The 24,689-nt window shown below is 39.0% G+C and overlaps 5 protein-coding genes across 6 annotated transcripts; all 5 read left to right on the forward strand.

Moving 5' to 3' along the window:
• LOC109720135 (cell differentiation protein rcd1-like) lies at positions 309–5,384 on the forward strand. The gene is made up of 9 exons (XM_020247023.1): positions 309–597; positions 1,268–1,339; positions 1,535–1,624; positions 2,277–2,319; positions 2,866–2,972; positions 3,633–3,728; positions 4,001–4,191; positions 4,348–4,417; positions 5,041–5,384. The coding sequence occupies exons 1-9, from the start codon at positions 337–339 to the stop codon at positions 5,158–5,160; spliced, it is 1,050 nt and encodes a 349-aa protein (XP_020102612.1). The 5' UTR covers positions 309–336; the 3' UTR covers positions 5,161–5,384.
• On the forward strand, positions 6,142–9,779 carry LOC109720381 (60S acidic ribosomal protein P0). Its single transcript, XM_020247446.1, has 6 exons — positions 6,142–6,224; positions 7,293–7,561; positions 7,784–7,852; positions 8,156–8,254; positions 8,699–9,091; positions 9,387–9,779. The coding sequence occupies exons 2-6, from the start codon at positions 7,304–7,306 to the stop codon at positions 9,531–9,533; spliced, it is 966 nt and encodes a 321-aa protein (XP_020103035.1). The 5' UTR covers positions 6,142–6,224; positions 7,293–7,303; the 3' UTR covers positions 9,534–9,779.
• Positions 10,228–14,271, forward strand: LOC109720380 (WPP domain-associated protein-like). 2 transcript variants are annotated; one of them, XM_020247445.1, is made up of 5 exons: positions 10,228–10,646; positions 10,851–12,806; positions 12,961–13,087; positions 13,419–13,520; positions 13,764–14,271. In XM_020247445.1, exons 2-5 carry the CDS (start codon positions 10,855–10,857, stop codon positions 13,815–13,817), a joined length of 2,235 nt encoding a protein of 744 aa, XP_020103034.1. In that variant the 5' UTR covers positions 10,228–10,646; positions 10,851–10,854; the 3' UTR covers positions 13,818–14,271. The 2 variants fall into 2 exon arrangements, with proteins under 2 accessions (XP_020103034.1, XP_020103033.1); XM_020247444.1 differs by having other exon boundaries at positions 10,228–10,617.
• On the forward strand, positions 14,759–17,134 carry LOC109720523 (F-box/WD-40 repeat-containing protein At5g21040). Its single transcript, XM_020247699.1, has 2 exons — positions 14,759–14,912; positions 15,130–17,134. Exon 2 carries the CDS (start codon positions 15,205–15,207, stop codon positions 16,933–16,935), a length of 1,731 nt encoding a protein of 576 aa, XP_020103288.1. The 5' UTR covers positions 14,759–14,912; positions 15,130–15,204; the 3' UTR covers positions 16,936–17,134.
• LOC109720813 (probable receptor-like protein kinase At1g30570) lies at positions 20,281–23,930 on the forward strand. The gene has a single exon (XM_020248142.1). The coding sequence runs from the start codon at positions 21,068–21,070 to the stop codon at positions 23,546–23,548; it is 2,481 nt and encodes an 826-aa protein (XP_020103731.1). The 5' UTR covers positions 20,281–21,067; the 3' UTR covers positions 23,549–23,930.

Here is a 24,689-nt window from a genome sequence, read left to right on the forward strand (position 1 = left end):
TATATATATAATTTATTCGGGTTTGGATTCGAATAATATTTCAGATATCCATACCTATTGACATCCCTACTCCTTATTCCACTTTTCAATATACGTATCAAAAAATACGACACGGTGAACCATTCATCGTGTTTGAACACGGGCCCAGTCCTGCCCGCGTGGCGCTGACGTGGCGGCGCCTGCGTGGCAGGTCCAGGGCCATTTTTGCAAATTAAATTTTGACAGGGCTATTTTTAAAATAAAAATTTATCAAGGGTCTAAATGCAAAAAAAAGCCCTCGAAAAAATTCTAATCGGGTACAACAAGGACTAGCCACGTCGCACGCAAAACCCCTCCATGGCGTGGCGCCCCGCTATATATACTTGTACCCTCGTCGACACGCTTCCGAACCCCGACGAGCACCACCACCACCTCAACCTCACCACCCCAACCCTATCCATGGCGAACACCGCGCGCTCCGCCCCCTCCCTTTCTCCGTTGACGTCGCCGGAGCCCTCCGCCCACACGGCGGCGGCGGCGGCGGTTTCCGTGGAGCGTCTCGTGCTCGACATCTGCCACCGCGAGCGCAGGGCCATGGCCATGCAAATCCTCGCCAAGGTATCGCTAGTGTTTGTGGGCTATCCATAGACAAAGACCGAATTTTGTGTGGTTTGATCGTTATTCACGTGTTGATCTCTCGAAAGGGAGTGTTTTTTCCTCTCTTCTTTTTTATTTTTTTGGTTCATTTGGCTCTTAGATTAGGGCTATATATATATATGCATGTTACTGTTTCTACTGTTTGATCGTTTTGAAAACCACAACAGCTATGACTAGATTGGTGGAGATAATAAGATTGTTGGTAGAATGATTGAGATCAGAGATTTTGAGATGTTATAGTTAATTACATCTCATATATTTGTAATGGAGTAATAGAATAAAGTTGTTGGAGCATTTTCAGTTTCAATTTCCAATATTTTTTTCCAAAAAAAAGAACAAAAAACCCAACTTCATGCTCAAATCATCTTGCTAACATGAGCTTAAATCCATGTTACTATATATCATTTTGTTCTCAACTTTGATTGTTGCAAAATGGAAGGCCATTTTTTTGTTGTGTTGCACCGAAGCGGGGTGGAGTACACTCGGAGATGGTTGCGGTCTTAAACATTTCGCAAATTTAGCTATTTTGCAACTCCAAGATCAAGTCTTTTCCTAATTTTTATTTTAAAAGCATGTTGACATTCCTGAAGTATAAAGGAACAAGAAAACTTCGTCTAATCTATCCTTGCAGGTAATGAAAAGACATGAAGATGTAGCTCTAGCAATCTGGCACTCTCGTTCCACCATGGCAGCGCTCATCCAAGTAAGCCTAATCTGATTGTATTTGTTTAGATAGGAGAGGTTTCATGTGTCGTGTCAAACTTCTTAATACTAATTGGCAGAGGTGTGCTGTGCAGAAATTGTAAATAACTGTATTGTGAATTATATTTCTTCCCTCTTAATTGCTAATTTTGATAGTATTATGTTAATTTGTACACTCCCAAATGGTTGCCTGCAGGAAATTGTTTCAATATATCGTTATCTCTCACCTCCAAGATTGTCCATGGCCGATTCAACTCGAGTTTGCTATGCACTTGCCCTTCTCAAGGTTATCTGTTCTATTGCAGTTACTTTTTAATTTTTAATACCTTGCAGTGCCAAAAACAAAGAAATAAAAAAAAAAGGCATCGGTGCCTGATTCTGAATTAACTGGTCTAGGAATTTGTCATGATACTATGTTCCTTTATCTTATATTGGAGTGCTCCCTGGAGCCAAACTTTGAAGTGCTGTTGATTATTTTCTTCACATATGGATTTCCTTTTTTTGTACATAAATTGCGGCGATTTCTTCCTTGGCTTTTGTGACGAGGAAACTGTGCAAAAATGTAAGCGCTGGGAAAAGGAACATCAGAAACTGTTATGACTATTTCTTATTCTTGCAATAATACTATTGTGAATTATGGAATTTGAAGATTGATGACTAGAAATCTTTTTTATTTTTGTTTGCCTGATTTTGCAGTTTAATTGATTCTGGTTCCTTGATACAGTGATTTGCATGTCTTGAGCCTTGAGGAGATCCGGATAAATATTTTAGCTATATATTTGTCAACTATGAAATTGTATAAATTTCTAATCAGGTTAACTTTCTAATGTGTATGAATTGGTAATTTGCATGGTATTGCCTGAACCTTAGCATGATTATATTTTTAATGCCTGTGATTCTCTTTAGCTTTGACGATTAATTCTTGTTCTCTTTTATAGTGTGTAGCCTCCCACCGTGAGACAAGAACTCCTTTTCTGCAAGGTAACTTAACATGTCAAACTTTACCCGAGTTAAGTAGCTTTTTCGAATTTGTCTCCACTGGTTATTTTCATGCATCCTGGCAGGGGCTAATGCTAAACTCTATTTGCATTTATACCCATGTCAATGTTATGACTTGCAGGCAAATAGGTTTTTAAGGCGGCACACAACTAATACCAAATTTGAAAGGGGTATTTCCACAGTTTTGCATATTAAATCAACCTGTTAATCCTGTTAAGGGTTACAGACATTTTCCGAAGTTGTAGTTGTTGGTTTGATAGGTTGACCAGTCCACTCTTTTTTTTGGGAGTGTTGGCGAGGTTTACTTCTCTTAAATAGTACGTAAAGCATATCCGTATGCATGAAAAAAATTTCATAGCTGAAGTTGAATGATGCTGATTGTTGTACTAGTTAGTAGTAAGCTACCATGGCTAGATATTATGCAAATTATGCCATTTCCCATTGTAGGAATTTGAAATAACTGATCCTTTGTTATGCAGTAATATAATTGATATTTAATGTAACTTATATTCAATTTCCTTTTTGCAGCTGGTATACCTCTTTATTTGTACCCGTTTTTAAATACGAGTAGTGTAGAAAAGCCAATCGAGTATGTAAGATTAACCAGCTTGGGTGTTATAGGCGCCCTTGTAAAGGTAATGCTTTGTGAGTTACATAAATAGTAACTGAATTTTGCTTAGTTTTCAAAATGAAGCTATTCTTTAGCAATTTCTCTCTCTTTTAATCATCCGATGCAATCACATGTCACATAGAATCTTTATGCACATTTCATTGGTGAGAATTCTGGGACATATGTACTGATGCAGGAGACTGTTACTACTCTATATTGGGATTCAAATATTTGAAAAAGAAAGAAATGAAGAAAATGTTAGGGGAATAATGTAAATTAGAAATATTTGATAGATGTTTCTCTTTTAAAGGTATATAGATTCTCCATTAGTTTATGCAGTAACACTANGTAATAAATTGCATGTTGTGTTGTTACATAAAGTCAATAAATTAGAAATATTTGATAGATGTTTCTCTTTTAAAGGTATATAGATTCTCCATTAGTTTATGCAGTAACACTACATAGTATTTATTAATTTATTGACTTTATGTAACAACACAACATGCAATTTATTACCCAAGAAAACTAGGGGTAAAAAAAATGCCATCGAGCAGTATAGTGTGTACCATATCCTACTTATTTGTTCATTAATTCTTATTTAACAATTACTTCCCTTGTTGATTCTAATACTTGTTGATGATAATTTCGCAATAAGTTGGTGCTAATTACCTTGTTCTGTTTACAGTATGATGATGCTGTCGCCATAAATTTCCTTATACAAACTGAACTGCTTCCTCTGTGTCTACGTGCAATGGAGATGGGTACTCTACTTTCAAAAACAGTAAGTAGTTGTAGATTATGGGTATTATATGTGTTTGTTTGATTAAACGAAGATCATTATTCTTGAGGAATAAACGTTAAGGTGGGGGAAAAAAAAATATTACTCTAGCAAGTGAGGCCGTATGCAAATGCCCCCTTACAAGTTACAGGTTTTTTTTTTTTTTTTTTTCCAATCCAGTATCTACCTTGACTCTGTGTTAACCAGTACTTTATTGACAAAAATTTGTAAGTACAATTTAGTCTCAATGCATCCTGACTGCCTTCATAATGCAGGTAGCAACTTTGATTGTTCAAAAAGTGCTTATGGATGAAGTTGGTCTTCAACATGTTTGTTCCACAGCCGAGCGCTTTTATTCTGTATGTGACGTACTTGCTTTCATGGTCACATCTCGTGTAGAACCACCCTCTGTGAGACTGCTGAAGTACATAATCATATGCTACCGAAGGCTTTCGGAGAATTTGAGGTCTTATTTTTTTTTATTTCATCTTACTTCATGTATTGTGAGCTAGGGAAATCCTCTTTCACTTCAAATGTAGGCTTGTGCTTTCTCTTCCTTTTTTTTTTTAATCCTTAATTTACTTTGAACTGACATGGTTCTTTCCTTTTGATGTACTTACAGGGCATCGTTTTGTCTGAATGATCGTCTTCCGAAGGAGTTAAGGGATGCGGATTTTATCGAGTGCCTTCGTGTAAGTGCAATTTATTTCACGAATCAAATGATTGTTTTCTCTTACTGAATTAATCGCTAGAACACCATCACCACCTTGTTCAAATGATTGCAGAGGCTCGAAAGGAACGAATCTCTATTCAGATTTCAGAGCTATTCTTTTCAGATCATTTGTCACTAAATTAACCTTCTCGTTTTCAGATTATTTAACCTTTTCTCGATCATGATAATTTCTTCTTTAACTATGTTATTCTCCTTGAACCAACAACTTTTTCCTTGTATGATTCACTTTTCCTTTGCATTCGAGCAATCATTTGCATGGTCTAATTTCTCCAAAAGTTCTAACTTCCTACAAACCATCCTTGGTCAATGTACAAGATACAGAAAACACTCTAAATGTGTCGTGATTTGCACTACCTAGTACCTACTTTGATTATCAAAACCTACGAATAACCCCTCGACTAATTAGAAAATGCTGCAGTTCACTCCCCAATAGAAGGGGTTAAAGCGCTCGCTCGCAGGCGAAATACAGGTCGCAATATGTCCAGAGGGGGTTGTCTGTACTTTAGCCAAAACTTTATTCACAGTACTAGGGCTGTTCCAGTGTATTTACATGCTGATTTTCTCGTCTGAAAAATTTTGCAGGACGACCCCGAAGCTATGAGCTGCCTTCGGCAACTTCTACAGAACATAGGCATAGCTGCCGCGACCTTCCAAGCTCACCAGCAGGGAGGAGTCAATTACATAATAAGAAGCTGGCGATAATTTATCTTTTTTTCTTTTAAGTGAATGTGGGGTTTTCACCCCAAAATTTTTTCGTAAATTACTGGTTTGCAAAATTATCAGTGTTAACAGTTCAGGGAGTTTGTCTATCCTGCTGCGGCTTATGATCAGCAGTTGTTGCAGTCGGTTTCAGCTATGTTTCCGTTTCCGAGTGGCCTGCAATATGTACATCATTTGAATGTTAGGGATTTGAGCTCTATCTATATAAATTTTTTTTTGGTGTTTTGGTATTCCCCTGGTTTGGATGATGAATATATATAACTCTCTCTTTTGTTTTTACACGCCTCTCAATTTTTTGTTGTTTTAATTTAAGGTTTTTTGATATTTTGTCAAACATAATGGTGATTCTTTCAAATTTAAGAGGTGAATTTCTTTTCAGCTAATGGAGAATTAAAGATTCTATTAACAATTGAAGGCTAAGGCCTAATGGATTTGCCGAATCAAGTACTTTAATTTAATTGATTGGAAGCTTAAATGAGTTCTTAAATAGAGGATCAATTTCACAAGTAACTATTTACAAATTTTGTTACGAAAATGGTCGAAAACTAATAATCTTGAATTTCTTCTAATCTTTTACAAAGCTTGTCAAATTTTGTTAGCACCTATCAGTTTTCATCTGAGGACTTTGGATATTCCAACAAACAACAACATCATTCTAAAGATTACACAAATTTCATCAAAATAGTTATATATATATATATATATTATCATTAAATTTTGATCGACATAATATTAAATCAAATATCTCACAATATTAGGCAGCAAAACTGAATTTTATTAAAATTTAGATTTTTAGATATTTCTTTCAAAATACACGTGCCTTTTGTTTTTCCCCACAGAGATAAGATAAATTTCAAATACATCAAATACATTAAAATTAAAAGGGAAAAAGTCGGCCCTTCTAAACGGGTCGCGGATGCGGATTGTTGCCTACAATAGTACCTACTAAACAAAACTCGACCCTTTTTAAAATCCTAGGTAGTATAAAGAGCGCTATCGCTCTCCTCCATTCGTTCAAACCCTAATACTGTGCGGCGGCGCCAAAGGTAAACCCCTCCTCCTCCTCCTCCTCCTACTCCTCCTCCTCGTTTCCGTAGCGCATTTCTCTATTTTACTTCTCTTTCGCTTCTGTTTGGGACGCTAATGGAGACCGATTTGTGTGAATGGGTCTTGCTTTGTCGATTCGGGAGTTTAGTGTAGTTTAATCGGGGAATGTGGCGCTTTGAGGATAGATTAGTCGTAGATCTGTTGCATAAGGTTGTTAGTGGTGACTGGGTTTTCCTTATTCTCCGATGGTTTGTGGATTCCCGATAATGTGTTAATTTAGTTTTGAAGTTGAGTCCATGCTTGAGAGTTCTAGAGTGATTTGGATTCGCACGCTTAGAATCTATAAAATCCTTTCTGTTCTTGTTTATGATGTATGAGGCCTAAATTGTGGTTGACGTAGCTTTTTGTTGCTGTGAACAATGGGCATGAGATCCACTTAGGTCGTCCGCAAAGAGTAGCTTTAAGTTCCAAATACTTAGCATCAGTTCTTGCGGCCAAAAAAGGTGATTTTTATTTTAAGAAATCGGATTAGAAAAGATGTTATACTCTAGACGAGAACATTTTTGATTGATTGTTGAGCTAATATATTTTGTTGGGTTATTCATTACTTTACCTTTTTAATGATTAATTAATAATACCGAGTTTTCAACTTATCCTTCGTCTTATGCTCGAGTCTTATTTTTGGTGGATGGCTAAGTGAATCTGCGGTTATGCATATGGTGTTCGTCATATAAAAGATTAATCCTCTTTATAAGAAAACACCAAATGAGTTTGTATGATAAACTTAATATAACAATTAATACAATACTAGGAAGCAATGCATATATTCGGGGATATGAATGAGTTCAGACAATCTGCGATTAGTCTTAAAGGGTTGTTGCTTACAGATAGTGACCTTTAACTATAAAATCTGCTTCTAGGGTTCCTGACTTCGGAGTTGAGTTGCCTCCCCTCAATAAGTTCTTTTTCTTCGTCATGTCCTCCCTCCTTCATTACCATTTTCTCTTTATCGTTAGATTTTGTCCACTTTTTTAGTCCATTAATCCATTATTTAAGTATATGTGCAGGGAATTGATCAATGGCTATTAAGCTTTCAAAGGCAGAGAAGAAGGTCGAATATGACAAGAAGTTATGCAGGCTTCTGGATGAATACACCAAAGTGCTGATTGCAGCAGCTGACAATGTGGGGTCCAACCAGCTCCAGAACATCCGGAAGGGACTTCGCGGTGACTCCATAATTTTGATGGGGAAGAACACACTCATCCGCCGTTGCATCAAGATTCATGCTGAGAAGAGCGGAAACAAAGATTACCTCAACCTGCTCCCTTTGCTTGTGGTATCTGATTAATAGAGGCTATATAAAATATAAGATGGTTTTTAGTTGAAATAATTTCTCCTCTGGTTTTAGCATCATCACTATGGTGTTTGTCTTCGGATTGTTTTATTTTGGAGTCTCTTACATAGTTAGAGATTAATTGGAGTTTGGCTAGAAATAGCTGTTCCTTTTTCTATTTATGTGTTTGGTCGCCACTCACCTGCAAGTTGTCCTGTGTGGCAGGGAAATGTTGGATTGATTTTTACAAAGGGAGATTTGAAGGAGGTTAGTGAGGAGGTTGCCAAGTACAAGGTTAGTTTGTTATTCCCCTCTCATGCTAATGTGATGTTTATTTATTGAAAGGATAAAGGATTCAAGTGTTTGTTCAGAAACCTGTCTTTACTACCATCTATATAAAAACATGCTAGAACTGTTGTAATAGATGTTTTAAGTTGAATTTCACTCATTGTTAGAGCTTCTCATCGAACTGTTAGAAACTTTGTCTGATATTTCTATAATCATCAGATGCAATATATTATGAAATCTGCCGACTGCATAGAGCATTTTGTTATTTCTGTGTCCTTTTGACTAATATGTCCTCTTTTGGCTAACCAGGTTGGAGCTCCTGCTCGTGTAGGCCTTGTCGCTCCCATTGATGTGGTTGTCCCACCTGGCAACACGGGGTTAGACCCCTCACAGACCTCCTTTTTCCAAGTAATTTTTGACTCTTATTCTCTACTGCCGCCGGTGATTTTTTTTTTTGGGGGGGGGGGGGGNTCTAAGCCTATTTTGAAATGGTTTCCTAAACTTTGAAAATTTTGATTTTGCTGCTTAACCTTTCATGACTGTCGATTTCAGGAATTTCATCAAGCTCTGTTAAAACTCAACTCTTCAATGAAAAAATTAATTTAAAGAATATTTCTGCAAGTAACGGAGTATTTTGTTGGGTTACAAAGTGTCCCCTGAAAGAGCTAAGCTATTGAATTCTCTGATTGAAAGATGCTTAAATCGAACACACTGTGTAGTGAGGTTGCAATGCAAATCAAAATTTTTAGAAGTTTGGTTATCCACTTCAAAATGCTTTACAGTTCAAATTTGTCCCCTTTTTATGGTTAAATTCTGACAGTTCCTTTTTCCCTTGTTGGAATAAAATTCAAGGTCTTGAATATCCCAACCAAGATTAACAAGGGAACGGTCGAAATCATCACGCCGGTTGAGCTGATCAAGAAAGGCGACAAAGTGGGTTCATCAGAAGCGGCCCTTCTCTCCAAGCTCGGCATTCGGCCATTCTCTTATGGCCTGATCATTCAATCAGTGTATGATAGCGGGTCGGTCTTCAGCCCCGAAGTGCTTGACCTAACGGAGGATGATCTGATTGAGAGGTTTGCATCCGGCGTTTCCGTGGTCACTTCGCTCTCATTGGCCTTGTCGTATCCCACCCTTGCGGCTGCGCCTCATATGTTCATCAATGCTTATAAGAATGTTCTTGCGGTTGCTCTCGCTACAGAATACAGCTTCCCACAGGCCGAGCAAGTTAAGGAGTATCTAAAGGTATTCATTTGGTAATTTTGAAGTTCGTAGCGAAAGAATATGTTATACGCCTACGGTATAATTTTCGAGGTGAAAGAATATCATGTGTGAAGCAAAAAAAAAAAAAAAAAAAAAAAAAACAATTTGTGCTAGTAGAGAGGCAGCTGAAGAAAATTGACAACCAAATATTTAATAACTCGCTCGGCCCGTAGCACTATTGATTTTACTTATTTTCATTTTTTTTATTTTTGCTACTCCGTTTTCCAACTAATTTGTGGGTTCAAAAGTACTAATGTTGTGATACCTCGTGCTGCAGGATCCGAGCAAATTCGCCGTTGCTGCGCCAGTTGCCGCCGCCGATACCTCAGCTGCTGCTCCTGCTGCAGCAAAGGAAGAGGAGAAGAAGGACGAGCCCGCCGAGGAGTCAGACGATGAAATAGGCTTTAGTTTGTTCGACGAATAAGTTAGGGTTTCTCTAGTTCTTAAGAAAAAGAATGTTCAATTGGATTCTCGCCTCTCTCTTTTTCCCCTTTTAACTTCCCCTTTTAACTTCCGTTCGTTGATTTCCTTAGCAGCGTTCTTGAGAAATTTTGACAGTGTTATCATCTGAAGTTTGTTATGATCTACAGCTGCATCCATATTTGTCGTAACCTTTTGCACCTGCTATTGGCTTGTCATTAATGAAAGTGCATCTTTAAGAGTTATTGTAGTTGCATTGTCTATATCTCGATTAAATATAGAAATTTCCCCTTGATGTTGCCTTTTTGCGCAACCATATATTTTAGTTATAAAGTAACCAATTGCGGGGTCTTACACAACATACTTAGCCAATGCCTCTGAGATGAAGAGTAAGACTTCGTTTGTGATTGCAGAGAGTTGTGATTGCAGAGAGTTTGCTTGTATTCTGTATATCGCGATTAGTCAGTTACGATATATTTTTTACAGTTTTATCGAAAAACATAGAATTATATTCTTATATTTTTTTATCCACAGGACCTTAATACTAAACTCTGGAATGACGATTTTTTTTAAAAAAAAAGTTATATTTTACGAAATAAAAAAAATATATTTGACTTGTCGGGGTGTGGGTTGCGGGTGGAACGTGCTCGTTCGGGAGAGGGAGAAAAAAAAAAGAAAAAAGAAAAAAAAGCCCGGTCCATAGACTGGGTCCACACAAAAGGTTCTCCCACTCCCGCCCTGACACCCGAGAAAAAGCTTTCTTTTTCTGAGTCACTTCACTTCCACCTCTTTCCCTTTCTCCCGCATCAAATACCTTTCTTTCTCTCTGTTTTGTTCGACCTTTTTATTATTTCTTCTTCTTCTTCTTCTTCTTCTTCTTTTCCCATTTCCTCCTCCTCCTCTCTGACCCCTTCTCCTCCTCTTCCCGAGCTACGACCCCTTCCACAAAAGGTGTCTCCTTTTCCCCCACTTCCCCTCCTCACAATCGCGGTTTTGTGAGGGTTTCACGCGGCGGAGCCACTGCCGCAATCCCAGCGCCGCGCCGGGTTGTTCTCGATGCTTCGTCGCCCTCCGAAGTAGCCGAATCCGTGAGCACTCAACCATTGTTCTCTTCGATGTATTAGTTTCCACTCTGTTTGATTCTTGTGTCCTTCTACTCTTAGCTTGGTTGTTGAGACGAGATCGCAGTTAAATTAACTTAAAGACCTGATTGATCCCTTAGTTGTTTGATGAAATGCTAATGTGAAAAAGTTTTTTTTTTCTTTTTTTTTTTTAACTCCATGCATCCTGACACTTGCCTGATGATCTTTTGAACTTGTAGCGAGATGGAAGAACCAATAATGGAGAAATCCGAGCAAACGGAGCAGGTTGGGCAATCAGTTGATGAACCCATGTCATCGAGAAGTAACACTTTTTACGGCAACGATTTGGCTTCACAGGAGAAAGTCCTTCTTGAAGAGATGGAGTCTTACTGGGAGGATCTGAGTTCTCGGTTAACGGTGTCGAGGATGGTGAGCGACTCCGTTATCAGAGGAATGGTAAATGCGGTGGAGGAGGCCAGTGAAGAACTCGCATCTAAGGAAGCGGTAATAGCGATCTTGAACCAAAAGTTGCAGCTTTGTGAGGCTAATGCTGCGGGAGTGGATGAAGGGTGCCACCGCTCATCAGAGGCATCGGCGAATGAGCAACTTTGGGAAGATGAGCTTGAAAGAAAGATCACTGGCATTATCTTTTGTGATTTTGTTAGGAGCCTTAAGGATGAGTTTGAGAGAAAACTTGAGCAAAGAAGTTTCGGGGAAAAATCATCCCATAGTTTCCACAAAAGGGTTGATGAACTCTCTGCTATTAGCCAACAGCTCAAAACCGTATTGGAGTTCTACCCCAGTTCCGAGTTTGGGTTTCTTGAAGGTCTGGAAGATAGCAGTATCTCTAAAAAGAGGGAACAATCTCCATGGAAGGTATTGGGAAATCACCATTCGACGCATGCATCCCGTACTGAGGAGAATGGTAATGAGTCAATTGAGAACTCCAAGGAGTTGCGAGAAGATATGCATCTTGCCTTTCCACTGCTAAAACGCATGAATAAGGAAGAAGTAATTGATTTTTTTAAGAATGAAATAAAAAATATGAAAATGCAGCATGATAAAGCACTGCAAGAGCTGATAGAAGAGGTGTTTAGCCTAAAGAGGGAACTCCTGAAGGAAAAGGGCTCTACCCATCCTATACAGTTCCGAAAAGATAAGGAAACTGAGCTCGTGAGGAAAAATATCTTTAATCTCATCTCAAAGTTGGATGATATCCTGTTGGAGGATGAAAAGTTGACTTCTATTAAATATGAGCAAGAGTCATTAGACAATCTAAAAGAGCAGACCGATTCATTACTTATTGAAAATCAAAGATTGCGAGATTTAATAGCTGATAGAGAAAAAGATGCAGACAGCGAGAAGCAAATTTCAGATTATTCATCTCCGGAGACAGGCTATCTGGAGCAAATTAGGAAGCTTGAATTGGAAAATGAAGATATTCAGATAGAATCCTTCATTAGAGACGACACCCAAAAGATTCTTTTGAAAGAGCTACTCGGAGAACTCAAAATGGACATTCACGGTTTTCAGATGGAGTCAAAGATGCAGCAGGACTTTCACTCTTTTGTACATAAAAGTATCCTAGCAAGTACAATTTCAAGCATTAGCACTGCTTTGCTTAATTCTTACGAGGAAAAGAATTTGATCAAAGCGGCACTATTGGAGAAGGAGAATGCACTATTTTCAGAAATTGAAGAATGCAAGAAACTGAAGCAGGCACTGGATTCCTTCTCAAAACTGGTGAGAGAAAAGGAGCTACTTGCATCGGGGATGGAGTCCAAGGTGACGCAACAAAAAGGGCAGCTTGACTTAGTATTGCGCGAAATCGACATACTAAGAGACAAAGTCAATGAACGAGATTTGTATATTTCTGAGAGCAAGAGAGAATTCAATTTGATGGTCAGTAGATTGGAAGAGGCTTTACAAAATGCTCGCCAATATGAAGTGAGGTTAAGTGAAGCAAATCAGAAACTTAAGGACATTTCTGACTCTGTACAGGAAGCCGAGATACAGAAGAACCTTCTAAATGCTGTTATTGCGGAGAAGCAGAATGCACTAGTATTGGCTGCCGCAAAGGAAGAAGAGCATGAAAAGTGGATGAAATCTATAACTGTTTTCATGCAAGAGTTTTCAAAATCTCTTGTCGATTGTGAATCCAGATTAGTTAATTACCTTGAGTACATCGAGTCGAGGTCCGTTCTTTTCCTATATTTCATCTTTCCTTTCAACTTTTCTCCAACTTTAATATAGACTTGCCAAACCTGATATCAGGGGATATTTGGAGTTTGATCTCTGATGACACTTTTTTAGTTAGGATAGTAACGATGATTCTTTTTACATTGACAGGTTTCTGGCTCTGAAGGATCAATTTAACCAACTTGTGAAACAAGCAAACTTTGTTAAAAGGAAGACACAGTGGTACAAGGAATTATTTGAAATAAGTTCATCTAATCTTCGGAAGGCAGAAATTGAGGTAGTACATTCTCTTGAGTCCCTAATGTAATACATTAGTAGATTTCGCTTTTTTGTTTCAACTATCATCTGCAATATTTATTTATTATTATTTTTTCTATTATTGCATTCCTCTTGTAAATCTTGAGATTCGAAATTTAAGGCCTCTTCAAATATCAGAATGGGTCAATACGGGATATAACTTGTTTGATGAAAGTTTTCATCGGTAATTGTGTTTGATTTAATAGCTTTACTATGATCCCTCACATGGAAATTGTGGTGCTGATTAATATAGCTTACTAAGCTTCTTACTCAGCTGTACTTTAAAATGTTTGGCTTTGGTGATTTCGCAGGTTGATCTGCTTGGAGATGAGGTTGATGCTCTAACGCATCTTCTTGACAAAGTATATGTCGCACTCGACCATTATTCTTCAGTACTACAGCACTACCCAGGAGTAAGAATTTCATCTTTTAAATTTGTTAGCTTGCTTTGAGCATGATGTCTTTACTCTTTTCCATTGGATAAATTCCTAGATTATTTTCCATTAGATCGATCTTTTTGGTAGCATGGTATTATAGTAAATTCTAAACCCACTTACAAGTTTGTTTTGCTTTAGTCATTCTGAATCTCAAGGTGTATAGTAAGTAGATATCTCGATTAACTTCAAAATATATATATATTTTTACTGTATTGGCAGGTTGTGGACGCTTTGGAAATGATCAGAACATATCTGAAAGGAAATTCTAAATAATCAGTCTGATTAGTTGATTTTGAGCCAGATTACGGGATGGCGAACTTATTTCAAAGAAGCATACCCGTTATGTGGAAGCTTATATCGCGGAGTCGAACATTTGCTTTGTTCATCAGCTCTGGATCCTTCAGGCCTTCATACTAATGATGACTAAATCCGTTCGATTTTGGTACATCTGATGAAAGAAAGGGACCATGTCCTGAGTATGACTTTCGCAAAGTTCAGTGCATGCCGTTGTGTGAATGCGGGACCGACGAAAGCGGTCTGTTGTGAAAGCTGACCAATTTTGAGAATCTTGTCTATGAAATAGCAGTACACAATAGCTTTGAGGATTATGCAATGTAATCTTGTAACTTTAGTACGTTTTGTTTTTGGTGTTCCTTGTTTTCTGTTGTAAAAAAAATTCTGTTGAATAATAGTGATCTGAGTTTTGCTACTGGACTCAACTATCCAATTAGGTGATTTTTGTGTTACGCCTGATACACTCTGGAAGTTAATGTTAGAATCTTTTTTTTAACTTCGTGCTGGTGGAATTAATTTCTTCTTTCAAATCTGATATTAAAGTTTGCGTGAAAGTTTGAAGTATAATTATACATGTAAATGTTTGAGGCGGAAATTGTAACTGTATTAAGTTGAACTCGGCGCCGAAACACTGGTTTACGCCGATTACCGAGTTACAAACCGGGAAACACGTAGCTCGAAGTTACAAAATCCATCCAACTTGAGTTGAACACGTCGACGTGTTCTCGTTCGCTACCGTTCAAACTCGGAAGCTGAATTCGGTGACGAAACAGCCTTAATCTCCGACTTTAAGCTCAAGTCGGTCAGACCCAATTAGATAGTTAATTGGTTCCGGATCTTGCGTGGGTGGTCGGATTCGACCCGCTAAACATCTCACAGCGCATGAGCGGTGGGTCGGCGATGGGGAAAATTATAACGAATTATTAAAAGAAAAAACCCCCCAATTTCGCAAAAAAGTCGCCCTAATTTCTTTCTCCGACCTTTAAATCTCCTCGCGGGGGAAGTGCTCAAGAGATCCCCCACGTCCGATCCAGAGAACCCCTAGGGTTTCTCCTCCCACACGTTGATTTCGAGGTATTCTCCCCCAGATTTTTCTTCTAATATTAGGGTTTTTTTTTTCCCCCTTAATTCGCAGCATCATTGCCTTTTCCTTTTGGTCGAATTAGGTTTAGGGTTCCTTTTTGTGAGAGGATCTCACCGAGGGGCTTTCCCTTTTGGTGTCTCCTCCTTGTTTATCTACTAAAAGTAGGGGTTTTTTCTGTATATTTTTGATATAAGAGAACTGTTTTAGGGTTTTCCGACGTTGTCAATTACCCTTTTGAGGTGACCTCTTTGAAGGCTAATTCGGCGGTGGGATTGTTCTTTTATGGCCTTTGAATGCAAGGACAATATAGGATACTCGTCACCCAACAATTGCAACTCTAGTTCCTGGGACAAAGAACCTGTTTTGGTGAATCCGAAAACGCAACTGTATAATCTTTGTGCAACTACAACAGCAAATTCAAGTAGAAAACACCATAGCAAATCAATCATTTCGCAACCCGTTTCCGCGCTCCCTTCGGAGCAGGTTGACTCTAAATCTAACAGCAACACTACCGCCGACGATTCGGCTCGAAATGGCAACAAACGATCGTTTAATGATCTCCCTCCTGCCTTAGTCTGTGAGATCCTCCAATGCCTCGACGCGAAGGAGCTCGGGATTGTTTCTTGCGTCTCGACCCTTCTTAATAGCCTAGCGTCGGATCATCATGGCTGGAAGAACTTCTACTGTGAAAGATGGGGCATGCCTCCACTTTTGTGCTCGAAGTCAGTCCCCGTGTCGGGGACCTCGGTTGAGAAGTCGTGGAAGGACATGTTTGTGGAGCGGGAGTTCAGGAGCAGATCGTTCATGGGGAGGTATAGCATTGATGTTCTCCATGGACACACGGAAGCTGTTCGTGCCGTATTTCTCCTCCAGTCCGCGAAGCTCATATTTACCGCTGGGTACGATTCGGTGGTTCGCATGTGGGACATGGAAGAAGGGCTGTCGATTGCGGCGTCCCGCTCTCTCGGTTGCACCATCCGAGCTATCGTAGCTGATTCTAAGCTTCTAGTGGCCAGTGGGACTGATGCCTTCCTCCAGTGCTGGCAAGCCGTTGAAGGGAACACACATCTTTTTGACATCACTGGGAGCACTGCAGACCCTAGTGTCGAATTCCGCCTCTGGGGGCACGAAGGCCCTGTGACTTGCCTTGCCTTGGACTCCGCACGAATCTATAGTGGCTCATGGGATATGAGCATTCGAGTATGGGACCGGTCTCGGAGGAAGTGCTTGAGAACATTGAAGCACGGGGATTGGGTATGGGCTCTTGCCCCTCGCGGATCCACCATTACTAGCACAGCTGGAAGAGATGCATACATTTGGGATATTCAGAGTGGTGAACCAATTACCGTAATTAGTAATGCCCATGTGGGTAATGCTTTTTCCTTGACCCGTTCACACTTGGGGAATCTGCTATTCACTGGAGGCGAAGACGGTACCATTCACATGTTTGAGATCAACGAAGACTGCGACTGTGACGATATTAAGCCTGCTGTCACTTGGGTCCCGCACACTGGTCCTGTTCATTCTCTCACTTTTGAGTATCCATGGCTTGTTTCCGCTGGTGGTGATGGCCGAATTGCACTGATCGATGTGAGAAAACTTCTAATTCCCAGCCAGAAGTCTTCATTGAGTAAATTTTCTGGGGTTTCAAGAGTTAAGCAGTCGGCTCTAGGTGCAGTAGAGCCACCGCAGAGGATGCTTAGTGTTCATGGATTTGGGTGCAACCTCTTCTCTGTGGACATTGGAGCAGATAGGATTGTATGTGGCGGTGAGGAGGGTGTTGTTAGGGTTTGGAACTTCTCAGAAGCGCTCGAGATTGAGAAGAGGGTTCGAGCCCTTAGAAGTGTTAGGCTGGAGAATAGGATGAGGCGGCGCAAGGCCCAAATAGAGATTAACGGTAATGGTGGAAAAGGCGATCAGTGTTCCGTCGCTGCTAAAAGGAACCAATTGAATGCGGACAGAAACGGCGTTTGGCACAGCAAACGTGGGGTCAGTGGCAAACTCAAGGCTTAGGTTGGGGTTTTCCGATGTGCTCACTCTCTGATTGTTCTGTAGATTAGGTTTTGATTTGAACCTTTCCTGTTGTTGTCGGTAGTTCAACGATTTCCTACTTTTGTGTGTTGGTACTTCAATTCAACCAGTCCATAGTCCAATTAACACATTGCTATTTTCATTACGTTTAATCTCCTGCAAATTACTATTCCTTTTCTAATGATCCGTGAATTAAGTAGTGTGATATGCATTAATGCACTTCTAAATTAGCTATGATGAGCTGAATGTGATTAGCCAACTGATCTAGTTTAGTCCTTTTCACTTGGTATTGACTCGCACCTTCAACTTATAATGATTTACGCATCTGCATTACTGAGTTCCGCATGCTAATGCCGGCCCGAATCTACAGGCTTAAAACTTTTGGGTCGAGTGAGTTGTACGACATTTGGGTTCTCCAATCCAACCGAATTTCTCATGGCCCGCGTGTATTTAACCCAAAACCTGAAGCCTGTTGAGTTTGTGTCCAACTCCAATAGCATTAGATCATTCTCATATGATCTTCTATACTGTTACTGTTACCTAAAATGTTTATCTTACTAAGCCCTTAGTTTAAGTCTAAGACATCACTTGGATTCACCTTTTTGAAGTGGGGTTTGAAACTACCGTACTTTATTGATGCGACATGCTTGTCCTTGAGTGTAACGTATCAGTCAATGTGTTGTGCCCTAATCTACCTTTGTTTGGACTTTGGACAATGATAGGTTAGCCTCCTCCCCATTTATTTGTCTACAGTATGTAGTACCTTACCTTTTAATTAAGCCGTTGCTGCTATCCACCTACTACAATTATGTATTGGTGTACCCATTCACCAAACCAGGCCACTGGAATTTTATTTGATTGTTTTGATTAAAAAAAAAAAATTGACTGATCAAATTTCACTACACAGTACAAGTTTATTTGAAATATTTGAATCCTTTTGTCGCTAGAAATTATGATTGTGATTATTTTTAAATGCTGTAGTTTGCCATTGAGCATGTTCTTGCTGTTGTGTTCTCAAACTTTATGTTTCTTTGTTGGTTGAATATCTATTATTATTATTATTATTATTCGCACATGAGAAAATGTGGTGAATTGAGTAATTAATATCAATGAGAATGGTAGGGTACTTGTTTAATCCATCTCATGGATTGTATCTACAATTGCTTAATGTGGTGGTCTCCTTTGCCAGTAAAATATTTCTGACAAAATTGCAGGATTAATCAGAATGCAGTCAAATTCTTGAATCTGCTGAAAAAAAGAAAATGTGCTAAATTAAAATAATCAACATTTTTTTTTTTTTTTAAGAAATAGGTCAGTGCAGGGAGAACATGCTTCACCCATCATGAACCAGAGATAAAAATCAGATTTTTTTTCCCCCCCCTTTTTCTGAGAATACTTTTCTTATTTCTTACTCTAGCTAGTGCTACTCTAGGTAGGCCAATAAAGAAAAGGTATTTGTAAGTTTTGTAACACTGATGAATTATGAGTAAAAATATGGTTTTTTTTGCTTCACATGCTAGAGAAATGCACATGGGCATTTTTGCATCTTTATCCATTTTCTCACATTTACCAATTTTTTTTTCCTGTTATTTTCATGTTTCAGAACCTTATCACTTCTAACTTTATTATAGCATTAAAATAAATGAAATGTGAGCCATCCCAGAATCTTCATCCCATGTTGTGACCCTAACTATCTCACATGTGCACTTGCTCTCACTACCACCTCTAAAGTGAGCTCTTCGATGTGATTGATTGGCTCATAATTCTTCTTTAGATCTAAAGCCAATTAAAAAAAATTCTTTTAAAATAGTATCTTCCTTTATTAGTGATCATATGATTGCTTTATTGGTGAGATATTAATTTTGCTTGTGTCACGTTTACCCCTTCAAGATTCTCCATTAGTATTAGTATATTATATACAATAAATCTTCACACACCACTACACACACACACACACACAAAACTCTCTCTCTCTCTCTCTCTCTCTCTCTCTCTCTCCGTACATATATTCTAATTTTCATAAATGGGGATAAGAAGCAAGTGCTTTACATCGGCTAGTGAATCTCAAAATCAAGAACTTTAAAAAACACCTTCTATTTCTAAAGTCTAAAAACTGATTTAGGTTTATTCCTATACAGATTCGTTTGTTTAGTAGTAAAATTTTAGTTACTGCTTCTCAAAGTAAAAAACAGTAACTAAAATTTGATTAAGTCCCTCTTTCTCTCCGCATTATCAGGTGCCAAAATGCAGACGTAGCAATACCTAATAACTAATGAGATAATCATAATGCAAAATAATTATTTTGGAGTAAAATGTAATTAAGTGTGCAATATATGTATGAGCTAACCCATCAGAAAATATTGGTATACAATTTTTCTCTCTTAAAAGCATGTATCTCAGATCAAAAGCCCCTGAATGGGCAATAGCATGTGTTTCCATTCCCATGGACAATAACATGTGCCCCCACCATCTTTAATATGGATTCTCCATCACTTCACCTCCACCTCTCTTTCTCTCTCTCTTTCTCTGTCACATCAAAAAAAAAAGAATATTAAAAAAAGAAATAAAGAAATACAGTATATGGATAGTCCTATTGCTATTAAGCTACTGCAACACAGACCCTATGATTTAAACCCGTGTAGTTTCACCTCTACTTTCAGCTTAATTTATTATTATATCCCTTTCCTTCTCCAGTTATTTTGAGCAAAATTAAAAGGTCATTTGTTTACAATAAATGTGAGATTTTTTTTATAATTATTATAAGGACAAGTCAAAGTGCTGTTAGATGTGACTTGAAATTGATTATCAGCTCAAGTTCGGATTTTCGACTCGCCGACAGTTTCGTAGTGTGACCAAATTAAAAAGCAATTTTGTGAAGGAAAATGAATGTCTGTGGTGGGTAGCGGAGGGTTTGGGCCGACAGACCCGAGTCCGAAACCCGTTATGAGTTTTCTTTTTCGTTTTTGCCCTAGAGGCGTGAGATCGTGGTCGGTTGTAATCATCTGAATATTGTATTCCCTTTTTGTTTTGATAGTGAAGTTCTCTCCTCCCTCGCCCGTGATTTTTTTCTGTAAAAAATTTTCATGTAAATCTGTGTATTCTTTTTATTTTCTGCTTGAGGTTTGATTATTTCATGTTGCCATTTTTTTTTCATTTGTGCGTTTGTCCTAACAAGTGCAATATTTGGAAAAAGAAAAAAAAAAAACATCAGTGCTAAAATCTTTATAGAGTACAGGTTGTAACCTGCAGTATAATGATATAACAAGGGCTAAAATGTAATGGCCATTAAACAAACACAGTCCACAAGCACAGAGAACACAATCACACATACACACAAAACACACAGAGAGGAGTGGGGAGGAGAGAGAGTATAAAAACTAGAAACTAAAAACTAAAAAGGATTGTTGGAGACTAATATAAGTGTTACTGTTTCTCTTTGGACGCTCAACATAGTCTAAATTATAAGCACTTTGGAGTGTACCACTACCACCACCATTTCTCAGTGAGCTCTTTGTCTCTCTTGTGATAAAAGAAGAAACCCACCTCAAAAATAATCACAAAGCCACCTCCTTTATCTACTGGGTTTTCCCATCCCCCCTGTGAGAAGAGAGAGAGAGAGAGAGAGAGAGAGAGAGAGAAAAAGAAAAAACCCAAATTTTGAAGCAAAGATCTCTCCTTTTTCCAATTTCTCTTTGGCTTTGATCCAATACTCTGTGCTTTGGGTCACAAAAAGGAGCTACCTTTGGTGCATTTGTTGATGTGTTGTTGTAATTGAGTAACCGAAAAGGAAAGAGGAGGAAGAGGAGGAGAGGCCCGTTTGAATCGAATGGTGCGTTTCCAAAATCTGTGAGAGGGGGTTTTATTTGAAGATTTTTTATATGGGATTCATCGTCTTTTAGATCTTACTCAAATTTGTGTTTTTGGCTCCTTTCCGTAGCTAATGGGAGGTAATGTTGCTTCATTTCTGTGCATTCTATGTTTTTGATGATTCATCCCTGAAAAAAATCTGCCAAAATTTGGATTTTTGATGCTTTTAAAGAATAGCTTAATGGAGTTTCCTTTGAATGCATACACCCATTCCTAAATTAACTGCGGAATTTTCCGGGATTCGGAGATGAAGACACTAGTATTGCTTCTCGTGGGTCTTTTGTCTATGTTTCTTCAATCAAAGCTCATTCAAGGTAAAACATTTCTTATCAATTGCGGATCTAACGCCACAGCCGATGCCGATGGTAGGAAATGGGCCGGAGACTCGATTCCTGGTGATAATTTCACTTTGAGTTCTACTGGAATTGTTGCATCAACTTCCTCTATTAACGCCGAGCCAATTTTTGGATCCCTGTATAAGACCGCTCGCTTCTTTAACACATCGTCGTCGTACAATTTTGGTGTTGTTTCGGGGGATTACTGCATCAGGCTTCACTTCTTTCCTATCAAGTTCGAAAATTACGACACAAATGCATCGGCATTTGATGTATCAGCAAATGATCTGAAGTTGCTTTACAAGTTCAATGTCTCGGAAGAAATCTCGTGGAAAAGCCTTCGGAACAATTCGGTCGTCACCTCGGTAGTGAAAGAGTATTTTCTTAGCGTCAATCTTAGTGAATTGCAGATTGAGTTTGTTCCCAATGTTGGATCTTTCGCTTTTGTTAATGCCGTTGAAATCATTCCATTGCCCGAAAATATATTCAATGGCTCTATAAACAAAGTTGGCGGCGATGGCTTGAAGGTTCCGTTGAGTCTAAGTGACCAAGGAATTGAGACGATGTACCGACTAAATGTCGGAGGCCCTGCACTTAAATCTAACGTAGACCAATTTCTATATAGACCATGGGAGTCGGATGAGAGTTTTATGTTCTCCGTCAATGCTGCGACCACTATATTCAATACTTCAAACATAAGCTATGTCTCAAGCAACGACTCTTCGATTGCTCCTGTTGAGGTTTATGAGAGTGCAAGAATAATGTCGAACAATGAAGTAGTTGAGAAGAAGTTCAACGTATCGTGGAGATTCTACGTCGACCCGAACTTTGACTACTTGGTTCGCTTACACTTCTGCGAGCTGATTTATGACAAATCAAGCCAGAGAATTTTTAAAATTTATATCAATAATAAGACCGCAGCTGAAAACTACGATGTGGTTTTGCGGGCGGGGGGGATGAACAAAGCCTACCACGAGGACTATGTTGATGCCGTATCGCAACAAATAGACTCTCTTTGGCTTCAGTTGGGCCCCGATTCTTTGACCACTGCTTCGGGTACCGACGCACTTTTAAATGGGTTGGAAATTTTCAAGCTTAGCAAGAACGGAAATCTTGCTTACGTATCGGAGAGGATCGATCATAATGGTGAAGCCTCTTCTTCTAAGAAGCCGAAGAGAAAAGCTCTTTGGGAAGCTGTCGGTGCAGGTATTGCTTCTATAATCTCTATAGCAATTTTCTCTACTCTTTTCTTTTATCACGTTCGAGGAAAGAGAGAGTCTGATGTTAAAGATGTTCCGCCCGGTTGGCATCCACTTATCCTTCACGAGACTACGAAAAGCACCACTAATGCTCGATCATCTAAGCCTTCGCTAACAAATAGCGCATCAAGAATTGGTAGGAGGTTCACTTTAGCCGAGATTAAAGCCGCCACCAAGAACTTCGATGAGTCTTTGGTGATCGGGACGGGAGGTTTTGGCAACGTCTTCAAGGGGGTCATTGATGAGGGGAACACAGTGGCGATCAAGCGGGCCCACCCGCTATCCGAACAAGGACTAAAGGAATTCGAGACCGAGATCGAGATGCTATCGAAGCTTCGGCATCGGCACCTTGTATCCATGATCGGGTATTGTGAAGAGCAAAGAGAGATGATTTTGGTGTACGAATTCATGGCTAATGGCACGCTAAGAAGCCATCTTTATGGAAGCGGACTTCCTCCGCTGACATGGAAGCAGCGTGTCGATATTTGCATCGGCGCGGCACGCGGGCTTCACTACCTCCACACCGGGGCGGATAGAGGTATAATTCATCGTGATGTTAAGACTTCCAACATTCTCTTGGATGAGAACTTTGTTGCCAAAATGTCCGACTTTGGTTTATCCAAGGATGGCCCCGCATTGGAACATACCCATGTCAGTACTGCGGTAAAGGGAAGCTTCGGTTATCTCGACCCAGAATACTTCCGACGGCAGCAGCTCACTCAGAAATCAGATGTTTATTCTTTTGGAGTGGTGCTCTTCGAGGTTGTCTGTGCTAGGCCTGTGATAAACCCTTCCTTGCCGAAGGATCAAATTAACTTAGCCGAATGGGCACTACGGTGGCAAAGGCAAAGGTCGCTCGAGACAGTTGTAGATCCACGGCTTGAAGGAGACTACTCCTCGGAGTCCCTGAAAAAATTTGGAGAAATTGCAGAAAAGTGCCTCGCTGATGAGGGAAAGAATAGGCCGACGATGGGTGAAGTTTTATGGCATTTGGAGTATGTTCTTCAACTTCATGAAGCCTACAAGCAAAGTGTGGACAGCGAATCATTCGGGAGTACTGAGTTGGGTTTTGCCGATTTATCTTTTAGTCTACCGTATATTAGAGAGGGAGAAGAGGAAATTTGCAGACACTAGGGAAAAAAAGAGTTTTGATTACTAAAGTTTCCGACGGCATGTTCTTGTGAACTGCAATATATTGCTGCAAAGGGTTGGATAACATGTCGAATAACTTTATCTTCTCTCGAAGTTCTACTGCTCGATGAAGCTAAAGCATAGGATTTGATGTAAATTGTGAAGCATGAAATGATGAAAGTCGTAAAGCTGTTACGTCGTTCGGCTGATGTATTTTGCTAATATTTTTTATTTGTTTACGAAGTAGAACTTGAATGTATTTTCTGACGTTGCGTCATGTATAAATACCACCAATGAGAAATAATTCCAGACCCTGTGTATCTAGGAATTTGGAAAATAAATAGCAGTTTTCAGCAAGAATACAATATTTCAGTACTAATTTTTATTTTATTTACTTGAATCAAGATGTATCAGTTCTGTTTCTTGTAGCTTTTGATAGTTGGTGTTTCTTTTGAGGTGTGTGAATACTTAATTGCTATCCAAAGGATATGTTTTTGATGTTTCATTAAGAGTGGCGCTAAGTTGTCTTAACTAAACCAACCAAGAAGTGATTAGTATACATATAAAATAGGAAAATGCGACACCTCCTGAATCATACTTCTACATAGAATTATGAAGTTATTTTATTGAACAAAACGTTGTAGGACCTGCAACATCGTGGATTTCGTGGTAGTTTCTTAAATCATACAGATGCTACGGTTTTACATGCGCACAATTGTGCATGGGCATAATAACTCTTCTATGAATCTGTGCTGACTTTGTGTGTTCTTCTTGTCAATCTCTTTTAACTACAAAGAAGTGTTTCAGAGTTTCAAGTTCATAAAAAGCTATTTCAGTGAGAGCTTCTCTGCTCCCTTAGATTGCTGAATTTGTAAAGATCTAGTTTCAGAAGTGCTTTTCCTAAAGCATGCAACAGTTTTGATGCCCAAGAGCTCAAATAATAAAATAATAAATTTGAAACACTTTAGATCTCTAACCTTTCAACTACATACATCAAAATATTACGATTTGCACGACGCGTTATTACATACAGAAACAAATTGAATATATATATTTTTTGACCTCTCATTCTTGCTGTTAAGTTACGCGCGCGGGCCAGAAATGGAAGGCAAAGTTGGGTGGGTTGGGTTGGGCTGGTTGGGTT

This window comes from Ananas comosus, linkage group 14, assembly GCF_001540865.1.
Source record: "Ananas comosus cultivar F153 linkage group 14, ASM154086v1, whole genome shotgun sequence".
Taxonomy (NCBI): Eukaryota; Viridiplantae; Streptophyta; class Magnoliopsida; order Poales; family Bromeliaceae; genus Ananas; species Ananas comosus.